Source organism: Maniola jurtina, chromosome 13 (genome assembly GCF_905333055.1).
Source record: "Maniola jurtina chromosome 13, ilManJurt1.1, whole genome shotgun sequence".
NCBI classification, from domain to species: Eukaryota; Metazoa; Arthropoda; class Insecta; order Lepidoptera; family Nymphalidae; genus Maniola; species Maniola jurtina.
This window is the reverse complement of record NC_060041.1, coordinates 1,629,392-1,644,119: the sequence shown is the minus strand read 5'-3', so window position 1 is coordinate 1,644,119 and position 14,728 is coordinate 1,629,392. Positions and strand designations below refer to the sequence as shown.

Genomic DNA, 14,728 nt, shown 5'->3' with positions numbered 1-14,728 from the left:
AAAGCTTTTTAACCGACTTCCAAAAAGAATGTGAACTCAGTTCGTTTCGCTGTTTCGAAGAAGAAAATCAAAGGGAAATTTCTCTCAGTTACATTTATGGCCCCAGGTTACGTCCGGCATAATTTGTTCCTACATATAGATTTTGACACTTCACTACTCAAATGTATCTATGACCCCAAACACACTAATAAATGTATTTTGGGTACACTAATGTATAACGTTGTTATAAGCTAGGAACCAAAGTTTTGTATTTCGGCTGATAGAGTTAACAATGTCAGTGTATAAGTACTTGTGTATAATTATTATAAAATAATAATAAATAATATTTTAACGCCAATAATGCTTGGAAATAGAGAAAAATGACATGAAATAAAGATTAAAAATTACTTATTCAATTTTAGATCGTTTTATTTATACCATGCTTTAGTAACTAGTATTTAGCTGATAGAAGCTCGCTCGTCCGCTGCCATTTTGGTTTTTTTTGTAATTCCGCTGGAATTGCCCAATATCCTTTCTTAGTGGCGGCACAATTCGATATGCCACCAAATTCGATACAACTCTTATAGGCCAATATCTCAACTCTCCACAGGGCGATACTATCGCCGACGATAGTAGGTCGGACACGTTGCAATTCCCTCGCCCGTGGAGATGGCGCCTTAGGGCCGGCGCACATAATATGGCGGAGCGTAGCGCAGAGCATGCCCGTGAAGTTTTCTAATCGCGTGACACATTACGCGAATATCTACCAGAGGACGCGCGGCGGCGGCTCTCGCCCGTCAACCATGCGTCGCGTCGGTGTCATCGGTCGCTGGCCAGCTCGGCGACAGAAGAGGACGCGCGCGGAGTAGCGCGCATTCTCGGGCAGTCGCGTTCCTGCGCGCTTCCTTTCGCATGTAGGCGCTTCGATGCTCTTCAGGAATTATTTTTGTGTTAATTGATTTTAGATATTATTTCAATGTTGATCATATTTTGACTGTGAAAAATGCTCTGCGCTGCGCTCCGCCATATGTGCCCTGGCCCTTAGGGAACCTATGACAAAATGTCGAGGCTTCGACGTCACTGGCAGGCGGCAAATGTTCCTATATTTAACGCTAGGTATCCTATGAATCACCTATTTTCTTTGATTTCACCTCAGCCATAGAATAGGTATACCTACTTAATTTGGCATATCGTCCACTCAGGATCAAACCGAGAGTTCCCTCACTCTAGTTCCATCCGGTCTCCATCTTAGGCTGCATCATCACTTGTTAGCAGGTCTGATTGCAGCCAAGCGCTAGTCTATAAATTAAAAAAGTCTAGTGTTTGACTAGACTATGTAGAATCGAAATCTGACCATCCCAATCCCATGCAGTCTTATCTATTCTATCCCTAGAGTATTTTCGTGAAGAAGAGAGTCGATCAGTTGTCGTTAAATTTCATGAACTATGCTCTATGATATCACTAGATTTGTTTAGTGAAATTTTCTAATAGAGCTGTCGTTTTAACATCTCCCGGGCGTTAGCCATATCCCTAAGGGAGTTGGCTAACTCCCGGCTTATGCCATATTTCGCTGCGACATACCTAATATCACATCACATCACACTATAATATTATAAAGGCGAAAGTTTGTATGTGTGTGTGTGTGTGTGTGTGTGTGTGTGTGTGTGTGTGTTTGTTGTGTGAACGAAGTCGCGGGCATCAGCTAGTATGTATATATTTCCTCGTAGAGTATAGCTGCACGAGTTACGTAGTAGGTACATAATCTATTGCCAAATTGTCGTTTCATTTGAGACTAGGTAACTACCTAAATACCTATTACGTAAGCATTTAACTAAATTAATAATAGAGGTAACCCTCCAACCACCCATGGCCCCACCAACCTCTCGGTTATATGGGCCGAATCGCGGGAGAGCCCCCCGGTACTTGCTCTGGGCGTGTTTCCCAGGGGCGCATTCTTGACTCCCTACAAATTATTTATCTCCTCCTTGTCCCTTTTGTCATTCTCCCCCTTCTGGGGCTGACGATCACAATACACGGATCCCCGCGTGCCGCGCGGTCCGGATCCGTTCCTTCCTTGCGCAGGTCCTCGATCACGGCTCCGAGCTGTTCCGCCTCTTGTGCCAGTGGTGCGCGAACTCCCGTAGCTTCCCGAAGTTTTCCGCCGTTGCAACGAGGTCCTGGTAGTAGACTGGACCCTCCTCCTCGCGAACGATCCCGTCCAGCAGGGCGCGCCGGAGGTCCTCGTATACCGCACACTCCCACAAGACATGGTGAAGGTCCTCCTCCGCCAGTCCACACAAACACACACCACTATCAACAAGACACATGTCATGCAGACGCTTGTTGAAGCACCCATGGCCTGTCAGGATCTGCGAGGTCTCATAGTCCGGTGCGACCCAGGTTGACCTGAGCCGACCGGCCACGTCCGGGAAGAACCGACGCAGCTCACTCCCTTTCGTCTCAACCGTCCAGCGTGCTTGCCACTCCGCTACAATGGCCGACCCGATTTCACGCTTACGCCTGCCCATTTCCGCTTTGGCCACGGTCCTACGCGCCTCATCTACCCGGGCAGCACGGATAACCTCCAGATCCGCCGGCAACACCCCCGCCAGAACGGCAAGGGCGGCAGCACTGTTCGATCGATACGCCTTGGTCAGAAGGATCAAAGCGGGCCTCTGGGACCGGATCAACGACGTCCGCACGACATAGAGCGTCGCCCTCTCGGCCCAACACGCCGCAGCATACGTGACCGATGCTACATAGGTACCGTAATAGAGAATGCGCAGCGCTGGATATCGAATGCCCCAGGAAGAGGTCGACACGCGCGACATCTTCCCAAAGCAGTTAGCGGCGCGCTCTCCGATCGATCGCGCGTGCTCGGCGAAGGACAGACTTGAGTCGATCGTTACGCCCAGTACGACGGCAGACCGCACCGCCCTGACAGACGCACCACCGAGTTTGATGACTGGAGCCCGCTGGAGCCTACCCCTAAGCGTCACCGTCTGCGATTTCGCAGGGGCGAAGGAGAGGCGGTTCCTTTGGGCCCAGCCCTCAAAGAGGGAGATGGAGTCGGCCGCAGCCTCCTCGATCTTCCGTCTCGTGGCGGCCTCTATCAGCACGGTAACGTCGTCCGCGTATGCAACAATTTTGACCCCCCCGGGGAGCGGCAACCGAAACAAGTCATCGAGCAGGACGTTCCACAACGTAGGACCCAGCACTGACCCCTGCGGGCAACCCATGGTTGACACCTTCCACTGTACCCGGTCGCCGATGAACATGCCTACTCGCCGTCTGCTGAAGTAGTCAGCGAGCATGCGGTAAATGTTGGGCGGGCACCCGCCACGCTTGGCCTTCAGCATAATCATCGGCCACCAAGCGTTGTCGAAAGCACCAGAGATGTCCAAGAAGATTGCCTGCACGTATTTCGCTTCAGTAGTTCTTGCTGTGCTTAGGATCTCGCTCAGCGCCGTGACGGTCGATCTACCCGGGGTGAACCCATGCTGACAGGGAGAGATCCCCATTGCGATCTGGGGCGCACACAGTAACAATACGCGTTCTAAAATCTTGCCAAAGACGGGAAGGAGCGTGATCGGACGATACGCTTTCGGGTCGGTCAGTGGTTTACCGTTCCCCTTGGGTAGTACGATAAGTCTGCCGTCCTTCCAAACATCGGGAAAAACCCCCTCCACGACGCACTTACCGTACACCCAAACAAGCTCCGCAGAGGCCGCAGCCCACACGTGCTTGACCATTCTCGCCGTGATGCCGTCGATTCCCGGAGCCGTGTTAGGCAGGGACCTAACTATGGCCTGCAGCCCGTCTCGAGTGAGTGGAGGCGCGTCGCAGCCAGTCGGGAAAATGGAGGCCGCTAGCCGGACCTCTCTGTGATACGCCGTATCCTTAGACGGGTCGTCGTCCGGACACAGGGCATGCAACAGATTATCCACGGCCTCACCGACACTCTCCGAGTGGCCGTCGGCATACTTAATGCCGTTGATGACGTTTGCGGGAGGTCGGTACCTCCCACAGGCAACCCGATACGCCTGACCATAGGGGTCGACGTTACCCGACTCAGCCTCTCGGAGGTGATAGCTGTTCTGCGTCTCCACCATAAGCTGTCGGTACCTCCTGCGTTCTGCATGGAATGCGTCTCTAGCCCTCTCTTCTCTGTCACCACCCACTCTCCTGGCGCTCTGCCACACGCAGCGAAGTCTGCCTACTTTCCTGCGCATAGCATCCAGCCTCGGGCTCCACCACTCATAACCGGTATCCCGGCTCCGTCCACGCACACCCAGACATTCATGCGCAGTGCGCACCACAACATCCGTGAGCTCACTGGCCAGGGCGGAAGCGTTCTTCCGCTCGTCCAGGAGCCCCACTCTTGCACTGATCGTCGCTTGGAATCGGCTCCAGTCAACCCCATTTTCCCGAAACCTCGGCGGTCCACCATCGACAAGCTCGGCGCACTGTACAGCTCGTCGCGCGCGATCGCAGACAATGGTGTAAGTGATGAGGCGGTGGTCGCTTGACGAAGCTCCGTCGCGCACTCGCCAGTCCTGAACTGCGACGCTACGTGTTGTTAGCGTGACATCAATGTTCGATTCTCCGTTTGGGCCGCTGAAGGTTGCGGGTTGGCCCATGGCGTTATGGATGACGAGCCCTCTTGATGTGACGAAATCCTCCACCGATCTCCGTCTGTGCTCCGTTTCCTGGCCCCGCCCGGTGTAGTGGCGGGGCTCGCTGTGCCACATAGGCGAGTGCGCGTTGACGTCAGCACCGATGACGACGCTTCTGTGCCCTAGGGAGTCTAAAGTCTTCTCCAGGTGGTGTAGGTGCGGGTCGATGGACTCTGAGTATTGGAAGTATGCGGAAACGATAGTAAACTCCGCCCCGCCCTTACTGATCGACGCGACGAAGCAATGCGACGTGGAGAGATGGTTGAGGGCCACCACCGCGACGTCCGCCGACACGACGAGTGCTCCAGCCTTGGCTGAGGCGCCGTGCTGGATGAGGCCAGGCGGAGGCTGTGAGTATTGTTCTTGCACAAGAACAACGTCCAGCCCCAGCGCCCGGGCGAGCGATGGTAGCTCACTCGTCGCAACAGCAGCACCGCCGAGGTTGAGCTGCCCGACACGAAGAGTTTGAGGCCCCCTAGGGGCAGCCATAATTCGTTGTAGCGACGGCCCTTTGTTCAGCGTACTGGCGGGCGGGGCAGGACCGTGCGTTTGTGGTGTGAGAGTCCGACTCCCTACCGAAACGGTGGCAAGTGGCGCACCGGGACTTTTCCGCCTTGCAGTCGTCCTTCTTGTGCCCGGTGCAGCCGCATTTCCCGCATACCACCTCCTTGGACTTGCAGTATTTCTCCGGGTGACCGAAGGTTTGGCACTTGTTGCAGCATGTCACCCGAACGAAGTCGCACGCCTCGGTGGACTGCCAACCTATGTATATCTTCCCTTTGCTTAACAGGTATTCTCTTAGCGCTGGTGGACATTCCACAATCACTGTCGTGGACTGGTGCTGACGTCCATTCATCTTGAAGATCTTACATTCAGCCCTCAGCCTCTCTAGTGTCCACTGAGTGCCCCGCAGATTCTGTTCATGCAGGGCCAGCAGGAATTCTTCTGCCGGGGGGTTGCCGTCAATGTCGCGGAGGCAAATGCGCGGCGACATCTTCCGCGGCTCCGTCACCCTGAGTGTCGGAGGAGCCGCACTCCTGAGTCGGTCCGCAGCGTGCGATGAGGTGGTCTGCACAACCACCCCGGCGTTCCCTACTTTGCGCACCTTCTCTATTTGGACCTCAAGCACGCGTGGATTAACCGCGCGCTTGAGCTCCGCCTTCGTGTCTTCGGCAGTCTTTATCTTGTCTATTTGGTCCTCGGCCGGATAAAATGCAAGGACGGGGCCTCGCTCAGCCGGAATGGGCTTCGGGTCCGCTTTCTTTGATAGTTTTAGCGCAGCCGAATATGACGGCTGCGAACTGGCGCTAGGCGTTGATGCACCTGTGGTGTGCGGTCCAATGGTAGTTTTGGCGAGCAGCAGCTCCTTCTCCATGTCTGCGCACCTCGCATTCGCCCGGCCGAGCTCTGCTTCCATCTCGCACAGGCGCAGGCTGAGGGCAGCGACCACCGCAAGTGTGTCCTGTACGCTGGCGCTGATGGCGTTCGTGCTCTCCTTATTCAAACGCGACACGGGCCCCGTCACCGCAGCCATGATCGCGGTGAGATCCCCGTGAACGCGGTCCAGAAGCTCCAACTTAGACGCCTTCGAAAGCGAGGCCTGAGTAGTGTCTTCGTTCTCGTCGTCTTCGCTCTTAGCACCTTGGTCGAGATCCGTCGAGCGGCTGGCGGCCGGTGGAGGTCCACGACGAGCATCAGTGGCAGCGGCGGCAGCGGCGGCGGAAGCAGTGGCGGCAGTCGGGGCGGGCGGTGGCGGCGTGATAGGCCGACACATCCGCACCACCTCCACGGGGCGACGCTCCTCCGGTGACGTAAGCGGCCGCTTCAGGCCAGAGGGCACCACTGTCGGCGGGGTGGTCCGCGATCGCGGGGGTCTCGTTGGAACCGGTGGCGTCTGTAACAGCTCTTCCTCGTCGTCCCTAACTGGCCTCGTGCGGGGTGGTGCTAACCCCGTGGGCGGCGTTCGCGCCAACGACGACCGTGGGGCGAAGGGGGACGCAGCCGGCTGCTCCTCATCCGACATGACGGCGCGGGTAGACGAAAAACAGTTACAAACAGTTAGTTACAAAGTTATAGTCAATGAAGGTAGGCAGAAAAACTTTTTAATTGACATACGCGGGTAGGCAGAAGAAATTTTTTATTGACGTGAGAGGGTAGTCAGAAAAGTTTTTTGTGTGACGTATGCGGGTAGTCACACAAAAGAAAAAGTTGTGACACCTGTCAGCTGTCAGCTGACAAGTGACAGCTGTCAAATGACGTTGACAGTGTCAGGTGTCAATGTCAACGCAAAATCAATGTCAGTGCCGCAGCTAGGCACCAGGCTAGAAGTTCCGGGGTACTCCGCTAGGTGGCACTGTACCGGAGCATGCACACGCACTAAGTGTCAATGCACAGTTCTAACCTAAAAGCCACGTGCGAGCACGTGGCTTTAACACTAGCCTAGACTTAAAAACTAAGCACTATAGGCTATGAACGTTCTGTAACCAGACGTGAAACAGTGAATTGATCAAGAAAAATGGGTCCTGTCCCGTGGGAGCGTCCAGGAAATTCCTGGAGCTCAACCACAACTGCCGCGAGAAAAAGGGGGTCACTAAACGTGTTCCGCACCAAATTTCACAACAGCACTAACACTGGATATATCACCACACCAATAACTGAGTATATATACAGGAAAAATAAAGGAAAACTCGGAAAAACCCGGAGAAAAGAATTTTTCACACAGAGCTCTCGCTGCACACGTCCGCTCACCGCAGAGGCGACAGCGGGAATCCCCCGAAATAATAATAGAGGTAAGTAGTTAATTCTCCTAATGGTATCCAGAGCTAGTTTCTAGTTACGTCAATGCCAGACCACTCTAAATAATGAGGGAAGTTTATTGGCCGAATGGAAGGAAACAAACACTTCTATATTTGGCTCATTACAACCTCATTAATTTGTTTTAACGACCTTGCTTTTTTTTATTCCTTTACAAGTAAGCCCTTGAATGCGATCTCACCTGGTGGTCAGTGATGATGCAGTTTAAGGTGGAAGCGGGTTAACTTGGAAGGGGTACCTATGGTATTTTTTACAAAACCCATACCCCTTATGGGTTTTTACACTGAATCATTACAAGAACGCTAAATTGCCTGGCGTTACAGCTATGCCGGTAGAATGGTAACTAGCCACGACCGTAGCTTAGGCCGGACCAGACCAGAGACAATTAAAAAATCATAAATTCCCAAATTACCCCAGCCGGAATCGAACCCGGTACCTCCCACTTATTCACTACTGCACCAGGGAAGTGATCAACATTTCTATACCTATATACTAACGTTTCCTTACACGCATTTTCGTTTAATTAGTAGGTATCTACTACAGACAAAAGTATTCATCATCATCATCATCCCATCGACGGTATACTACTGAGCACAGGTCTCCTTTCAGAATGAGAAGGTTCAGCCATAGTCCAACAGGTTGGCCACCTTTGAGGACATTATGAAGAACTCTCAGGCATTCAGATTTCTTCACGTTTTTTTAGGGTTCCGTACCTCAAAAGGAAAAACGGAACCCTTATAGGATCACTTTGTTGTCTGTCTGTCTGTCTGTTTATCCGTCCATCCGTCATGTCTGTCAAGAAACCTATAGGGTACTTCCCGTTGACCTACAATTATACAATTTGGCAGATAGGTAGTTCTTATAGCACAAGTAAAGGAATAAATCTGAAAACCGTGAATTTGTGGTTCCGTCAAAAAAAAATGTGTTTCAATTTTCAAAGTAAGATAAGTAAGAAGAAAGTGGGGTATCATATGAAAGGGCTTTACCTTTATTAGATTAAAAAAAAACGGATTTTTATTTATTTTTATTCATAACTAGCTGATGCCCGCGACTTCGTTCGCGTGGATGTAGGTTTTTTTAAAATCCCGTGGGAACTCTTTGATTTTCCGGGATAAAAAGTAGCCTATGTGCTAATCCAGGGTCTAATATATCTCCATTCTAAATTTCAGCCCAATCCGTCCAGTAGTTTTTGCGTGAAGGAGTAACAAACATACACACACACACACACACATACAAACTTTCGCCTTTATAATATTAGTGTGATAGTTTTTGATTCATCGAGCAAAATGTTGGAAAAAATATCCCCTCGCTGCGCGAGTGTGACTCGCACTTGGCCGGTTTTTTTTTTCACCGTTACAGCAAGTGATGTTTAATTGCTCAAAACGCACATAACTCCGAAAAGTTAGAAGTGCGTATCCGGGATGGGAGCACCGACTTATTAAGTACCTAATTAAAAAACCGGCCAAGTGCGAGTCAGACTCGCGCACTGATCGTTCCGTACTCGGATAATTTTTCCAACATTTAATTGCTCGATAAATCAAAAACTATTATACATAAAAATAAATAAAAATCTTTTTTAAGATGTACAAGTAAAGCCCTTTCATATGATACCCCACTTGGTATAGTTATCTTATTTTGAAAATTAAAACACATTTTAATTTTTTTTTAATGATGTCACCACTAATTCGCGGTTTTCAGTTTTATTCCTGTACTGTGCTATAAGACCTACCTACTTACCAACCAAATTTCATGATTCTAGGTCAACGGGAAGTACCCTATAGGTTTCTTGACAGACAGACAGATAGACAGGAAGTGATCCTATAAGGGTTCCGTTTTTCCTTTTGAGGTACGGAACCCTAAAAAGCAGTCGTGTATAAAATAGCTGGGTATAAGTACTTAGGATCAAGAAAATAAAAAACGTTTGTGTAGTATAAAACAAATTTAATCATGCCGGTATGGTGTTATGGTTTAATTAACGAACTGATTTTTTACACTGTGATTAGGTATTCTTTTCTGCTATTTTATTATTATTTTACGCAGTCTTATTTTTTACTAAATTCTTTTCGGACAGTGTTTTTATTATTAAATATCGAATATATTTAGGAATGTAAGTTTTACATTATATGAAATGATTCAAAATAATAATAAAGTTCTAGAAAACATCAAATCAAAAATATTTTACATACCAATTAAGACAAATAAATACAAAATCAAAACTATAAAATAACTAAAAACTAAATTAAAACTAAATTTTGGTAAACATAAAAAAATATAAATCAAAAAGTACCTAACTATGTAACAACTTAATTTTAGTTCCTAAATAACACAACAATAGTCAATTTCGGATATGCAAGGACTAAACCTAGTTTTAGTTTTAGTCTTTATTAATAAACATGGCTAACTCCTAGACAGTAAGCTTCAATGGGGCGCTCGTATTATAGAGACACTAGCAGGAAAACTCGGAAAATTTCGCCAAAGTCGATTAAACGGATGGACCGTAAAAAGATAGTAGACAGACAAACTTTCGCATTATAATATGCATGTATGGAGAATGGATGGATCTTGGTCGTAATTTTGTTAGAATTAAACTACATAAAGCAAGATTTTCTCCTTAGATCTAGCTATGTGGAAAAGAGATAATTAAGTAAACTAAAATTTGGTTTAGTTCTCGAACACTCGATTAGAAAATAATATTAGAAATAATATTACAACAATAATAATTAATTAATAAGCTAAATTACGCATAGGTTTTATTATTGGAAATAATATTTTAACATAATAAAATGAAATCAGCTTACTAAAGTTACATTCGTTTAAAATCTATTCTAATAGTAAAACACGAAGCTCGTTTTTTATGTTATTGTTGGAAACGTAAATATATAAAAATGTGAAGATATGAACTTTTTGGCTATAACAGAATTTGTAGGTACAAATATTTTGTACTTAATTTAATTTTTAAATAACAAACTTCTAAATAAAAAACGATTTTTTTTTTGCACTTGTAATCGTTAGTATTCCTTTAATTCCGAAGCTATCTGTTCGTATATTAATTATACTTTGTGTATAAAGCTGGGAAAAATATATCCGGAAAAATAATTATTTTTAGCAACATATTTCTTTTATCATATAAGTATTTATTCCTATTTTTACAACAGCATAATAATATACAAAAACCTCAGATGTACAAATATATAAAAGTGCATAAAACGTTCCAAAAATGTGTTTCAACAATCCAACTTTCATGTTTTTAATACATTAGATTTCATATTATTTATATAAATCTTTGCAAAATAATTATTAAATCTACCCAAAAATCATTCGTTCGCTGTTATACATTTAGCAACAAAGTATTTTAAAAGTCTATAACCTGTAGAGGCATATTTTTTCGCATATTTTAAAAACTCTACTAAGAAAAATAACAAAAAATGTAGCAGGTATATTTTGATTAGCTTACAATGTTGACTACACAAAATATTTTTTTATAATGAAAAAATCTACGTTGCTTTATGTAAAAACTAAATAACGCATACGTTTTTAAAACTATGTTTTCTAAGCTCTATATTCGTTATCATTATAATATAGCATCACGATTTACAAACATTAACGAATAAAATGCAACATAACTATATTAATTAAAATAAAATGATAAGTACTAAATTATCTACTCTTAAAATTCAAATTCAAATTTTACAGCAAATATAATTATTTTTAATGTGCAGTATCAAATTAATTTCCAAAAATATAATAAAATCAATGGTGTTCTGACTGTTAATGATACAATTTATAAAAAAGAGGGACGAACGATATGCTTAATATATCTACTTACTTATAGCACCTTTACAGAATAACATTCGTATGATTATTATTTTTATTTAAGGCAGCAAAATCAAAATCAGTAGGTATCTACATAATCTTTCGCAATTATTTAATGATCAACTAAATATCAACTTGTGACGCTTGTGACGACTAAAGTTCATAAAATATTTTCATTTCAGGTTATGTTGATTTATGAGCGAGTTGATTTTTAGTCCGGTAAATAAATTTTAGTTCAAATTAGTTGAATTATCAATTTTAATTTACAGAATATGTTTATTTTACGTAACATGCAATATGTAAAATGTAAGTGCAATTTTCAATTCATATATAATGTTAACTATACCTACTTAAATGAGTTTATATGTGAGAATTTCAGTGTCAATTTGCCGCTATAACGGCAATAGAAATTGTTGCTTTATAAAGCAACAGATAATAATAATTCAAAATGGCCGCCGTGTAAATATAAAATTAGTAAAAAAGTTCATGATCTTTACGATAGTATTGAACCCTTCGTGTGAGAGTCCGACTCGCACTTGGACAATTTTTTACGTACCGGGAGACCTTTTTATGATTATAAAAGTCAAGGCAATCAGTAATCAGGAACTTGCGTCCTTGAGCTTTGACACGCGATGGAGTAATAGAAAACAAATCCCAATCATTATGTACCCAAAGTGGTTATAAAGCGACTTAATATTTTTTAGGGTTCCGTATCTCCAGAGAGAAAAGAAACCCTTCTAGGATCACTCCGTTGTATGGGTCTCTATCGCATCTGTCAAGATCGGACAAGGGAATCAAAACGTTGACCTAGAATCATGAAATTTGGCAGATAGCAATGTCTTTTATCTAACTACACGAGTAAAGGGAAAAGTCCAAAAATCCTGAATTTGTGGCTACATCACAAAAAATTAAAAACTGTTGTTTCTTGTGCAATGGTACGGAACCCTTCGTGTTCAAGTCTTTACAAAAAAATACTAATAACACTCCTCTTTTTGGGTCGGGGGTTAAAAAACCGCCTGATCAGTTGTACTTTCATAACGATATTTGGCACACATTTGTATCAAAATAATATTATTCTGTAATGGTACGCATAACAACCATGTTAATGTATTTTAACGTGCATGCCTACTAGTGTCTACGGATAATAATGCAGCATATTATAAAGCGGGTCATGATAACAATAAAAACTGCTCACAAATTAAAATTAGGAACATTTTAATATAAAACAAGGATCATTTATTACAAATTACTAAACCTAATAACATTGTTTTGTTATAAATTTTAATAAGCACATTTGCAGTCTCTGGTATCACTAGGTACCGGATTATTAAAAGTTCACTGCGCGTTTACGACTGCTAAATCTCATCCGACTCCGACCTAATGGAGTCGTAATTGGACGTTTTGCTTCGAAGCATTCTTAGGAAAGAACCCACTGCGAAAATTGTCCGTCTATGTCTATGAAATATACCCTGATACAAGGCCTCCCGGAGAGCCTTCCTGTCGTCTGCGATCACCGGCTGCGTGCTCAGAGTTACATCCGAATGAGCTCCGATCGACTTCTGGTGCCGGAGGCTCCCATGCTTCTTTTCCAAAGACTTCTGGTTCGGCAAACTCATCGTCGATTCTATCGAAGAGTTCTTCGTCTTTCTCAAGTTCAGCATTTTCTTATTCGACGACGACTCCGATGACGAACGCACTGGAGCCAATTTGGATCTGTGTAGAGGATTATTGGAGTTCTCCGGGTGGACCACCAAGTCGACCGATTTCTGGCTCACGGCGCTCGAGCGCGTCAGGGTTCTCTGATGCGAACTTGTCGGCTCAACTTTTGGGACTCTTTCCTCCTTCGGCATCGGCTGCTCTGATTCTATAGCGATCATTCTGATCCAGATTCAACTAATAATAAACCTCGTTTCTATACTCAACAATAGAACCGGACAATAGAGTCACATCATAGGCGGGCGCGCCTCGTCGGGGCTCTCAATAGAGGGAACGGCGAGATGAATGACGACGTCGTTATTGTTAGGTTTATCAGACTGGCCGTGGCCTTCGCAACAATTGCTGAACGTTATCGTCGGCACCTTCCCGTCGCATTCGATCTGGACCGTATTCAAACCCTGCGCCAGGCGATCGATACTGGAACTGTCCTGCAGATGTCGATCATCGGACTTTGCACTCATAATCGGAGAGAGCCATTCCTTGTCGTCGCAGACGTCCACTTTTTCCACTTCGGGCGATAGACCGAGGTCGTCACGAAAGGTCGGGGATACACCCTCCCCGTTCACGTGTAAACTAATTAATCCAGCCAAATTAACACTAAAGTTGCTACGCGTCGACACAGCCCCGCCCTCCGTCTGAGCCGCCTCGGCTATTATACGATCGGTGATAGTTTCGATCTCCTTCTGCAGCGTCGGGTCGTCCTCGTAAAACTCGGTGAGCTCATGGAGGTCTTCGAACCAATTGCTATCTAGTAAGCTCGAAGGGGATTTCTTGTTTAGATCGGCCGCTTCTTGGCGGTAGCGGTCGACGAGCTGCTGCACGGACTCCTCGTGCTGGCGGAACAGAGTGTGGTAGGCCTGGCTCACGGCGCGCAGGGAGTATGTGGAGCGAGGTCGCGGCAGCAGCGAGGCGGAGGGGGCGTGTGCCTCTACGTTGCCGCGCCACACGTGACGGCGAGCGCGCTCCCGGAGTATTGCATTAGAATTAAGAATCCTTTCAAAGTCCGACACTTGCTCGGCTTCGCTGATCTGCAACAGCAACTTGTTCTCCGTCTCCCTCCCGCACGCGGCGTAGCACAGCTTCCTCTCGGATGCCTGTTTAAGATTAGACTTAGTTCTATTATCGATTCTCTTCGAGCTATTTACACTACGATTGGAGGTTGGATGCTTATAGTTATCAGCGTAAGTCATGGGTATCGATAACGTCTGTACTGAAACCGCGCATGGTACTTTCTCGACAGGTTTTCTTTTGATCTCTTTCACTATAACGCTAGGTTTGGAATGTCGTTTAGTTTTAGCCGAAGGTTGCCTATGGACATAATGTTTATCAGAAAACCGGCGGAGAGCATCGGCGCTACGGATGCTCCGGCCATATTGGGATTTGGGGCGTTCTGCTAAGCAGACACTTTTCGCCCTTAAAGGGATTTCTGGTTTATCCTTTGCAGCCAGTTTGTTGAAGGTTTTAGGAAGGAAGATGGAGCCGTCTCGAGCGAGCAGCGGTTGAGATTAGACTGTCGGCAAATCATGCACTACTTTCTTCGAAAATTGTATGGAGTGAGCGTAAAAAGTAGGTAATTTATCGTGTAGCGTGCAGTGGCCGATCGATTGTATTCGCCGGCACGGGCCACTGTCTCACAGAGATCGGCATAAAGTTCGCCGAATGTATTGCGCGGTCTCGCTACATCAGTTTACGATGTCACAAGTTTCCGTGAGACGTGAACTTTATGGTTT

The 14,728-nt window shown here is 45.9% G+C and overlaps 2 protein-coding genes across 2 annotated transcripts; both read right to left on the bottom strand.

The window, feature by feature from the left end:
- Nucleotides 1-9,399: 9,399 nt before the first annotated feature.
- Nucleotides 9,400-13,159, bottom strand: LOC123870688. Its single transcript, XM_045914062.1, has one exon. It carries the CDS (start codon nucleotides 13,157-13,159, stop codon nucleotides 12,638-12,640), a length of 522 nt encoding a protein of 173 aa, XP_045770018.1. The 3' UTR covers nucleotides 9,400-12,637.
- Nucleotides 13,160-13,225: 66 nt separating this feature from the next.
- Nucleotides 13,226-14,188, bottom strand: LOC123870973. Its single transcript, XM_045914490.1, has one exon. It carries the CDS (start codon nucleotides 14,186-14,188, stop codon nucleotides 13,226-13,228), a length of 963 nt encoding a protein of 320 aa, XP_045770446.1.
- Nucleotides 14,189-14,728: the final 540 nt, after the last annotated feature.

What these genes read in the sequence shown, in the direction of transcription:
- LOC123870973 (XM_045914490.1), bottom strand. Translation starts at nt 14,188, where the DNA reads ATGACTTACGCTGATAACTATAAGCATCCAACCTCCAATCGTAGTGTA.
- LOC123870688 (XM_045914062.1), bottom strand. Translation starts at nt 13,159, where the DNA reads ATGATCGCTATAGAATCAGAGCAGCCGATGCCGAAGGAGGAAAGAGTC.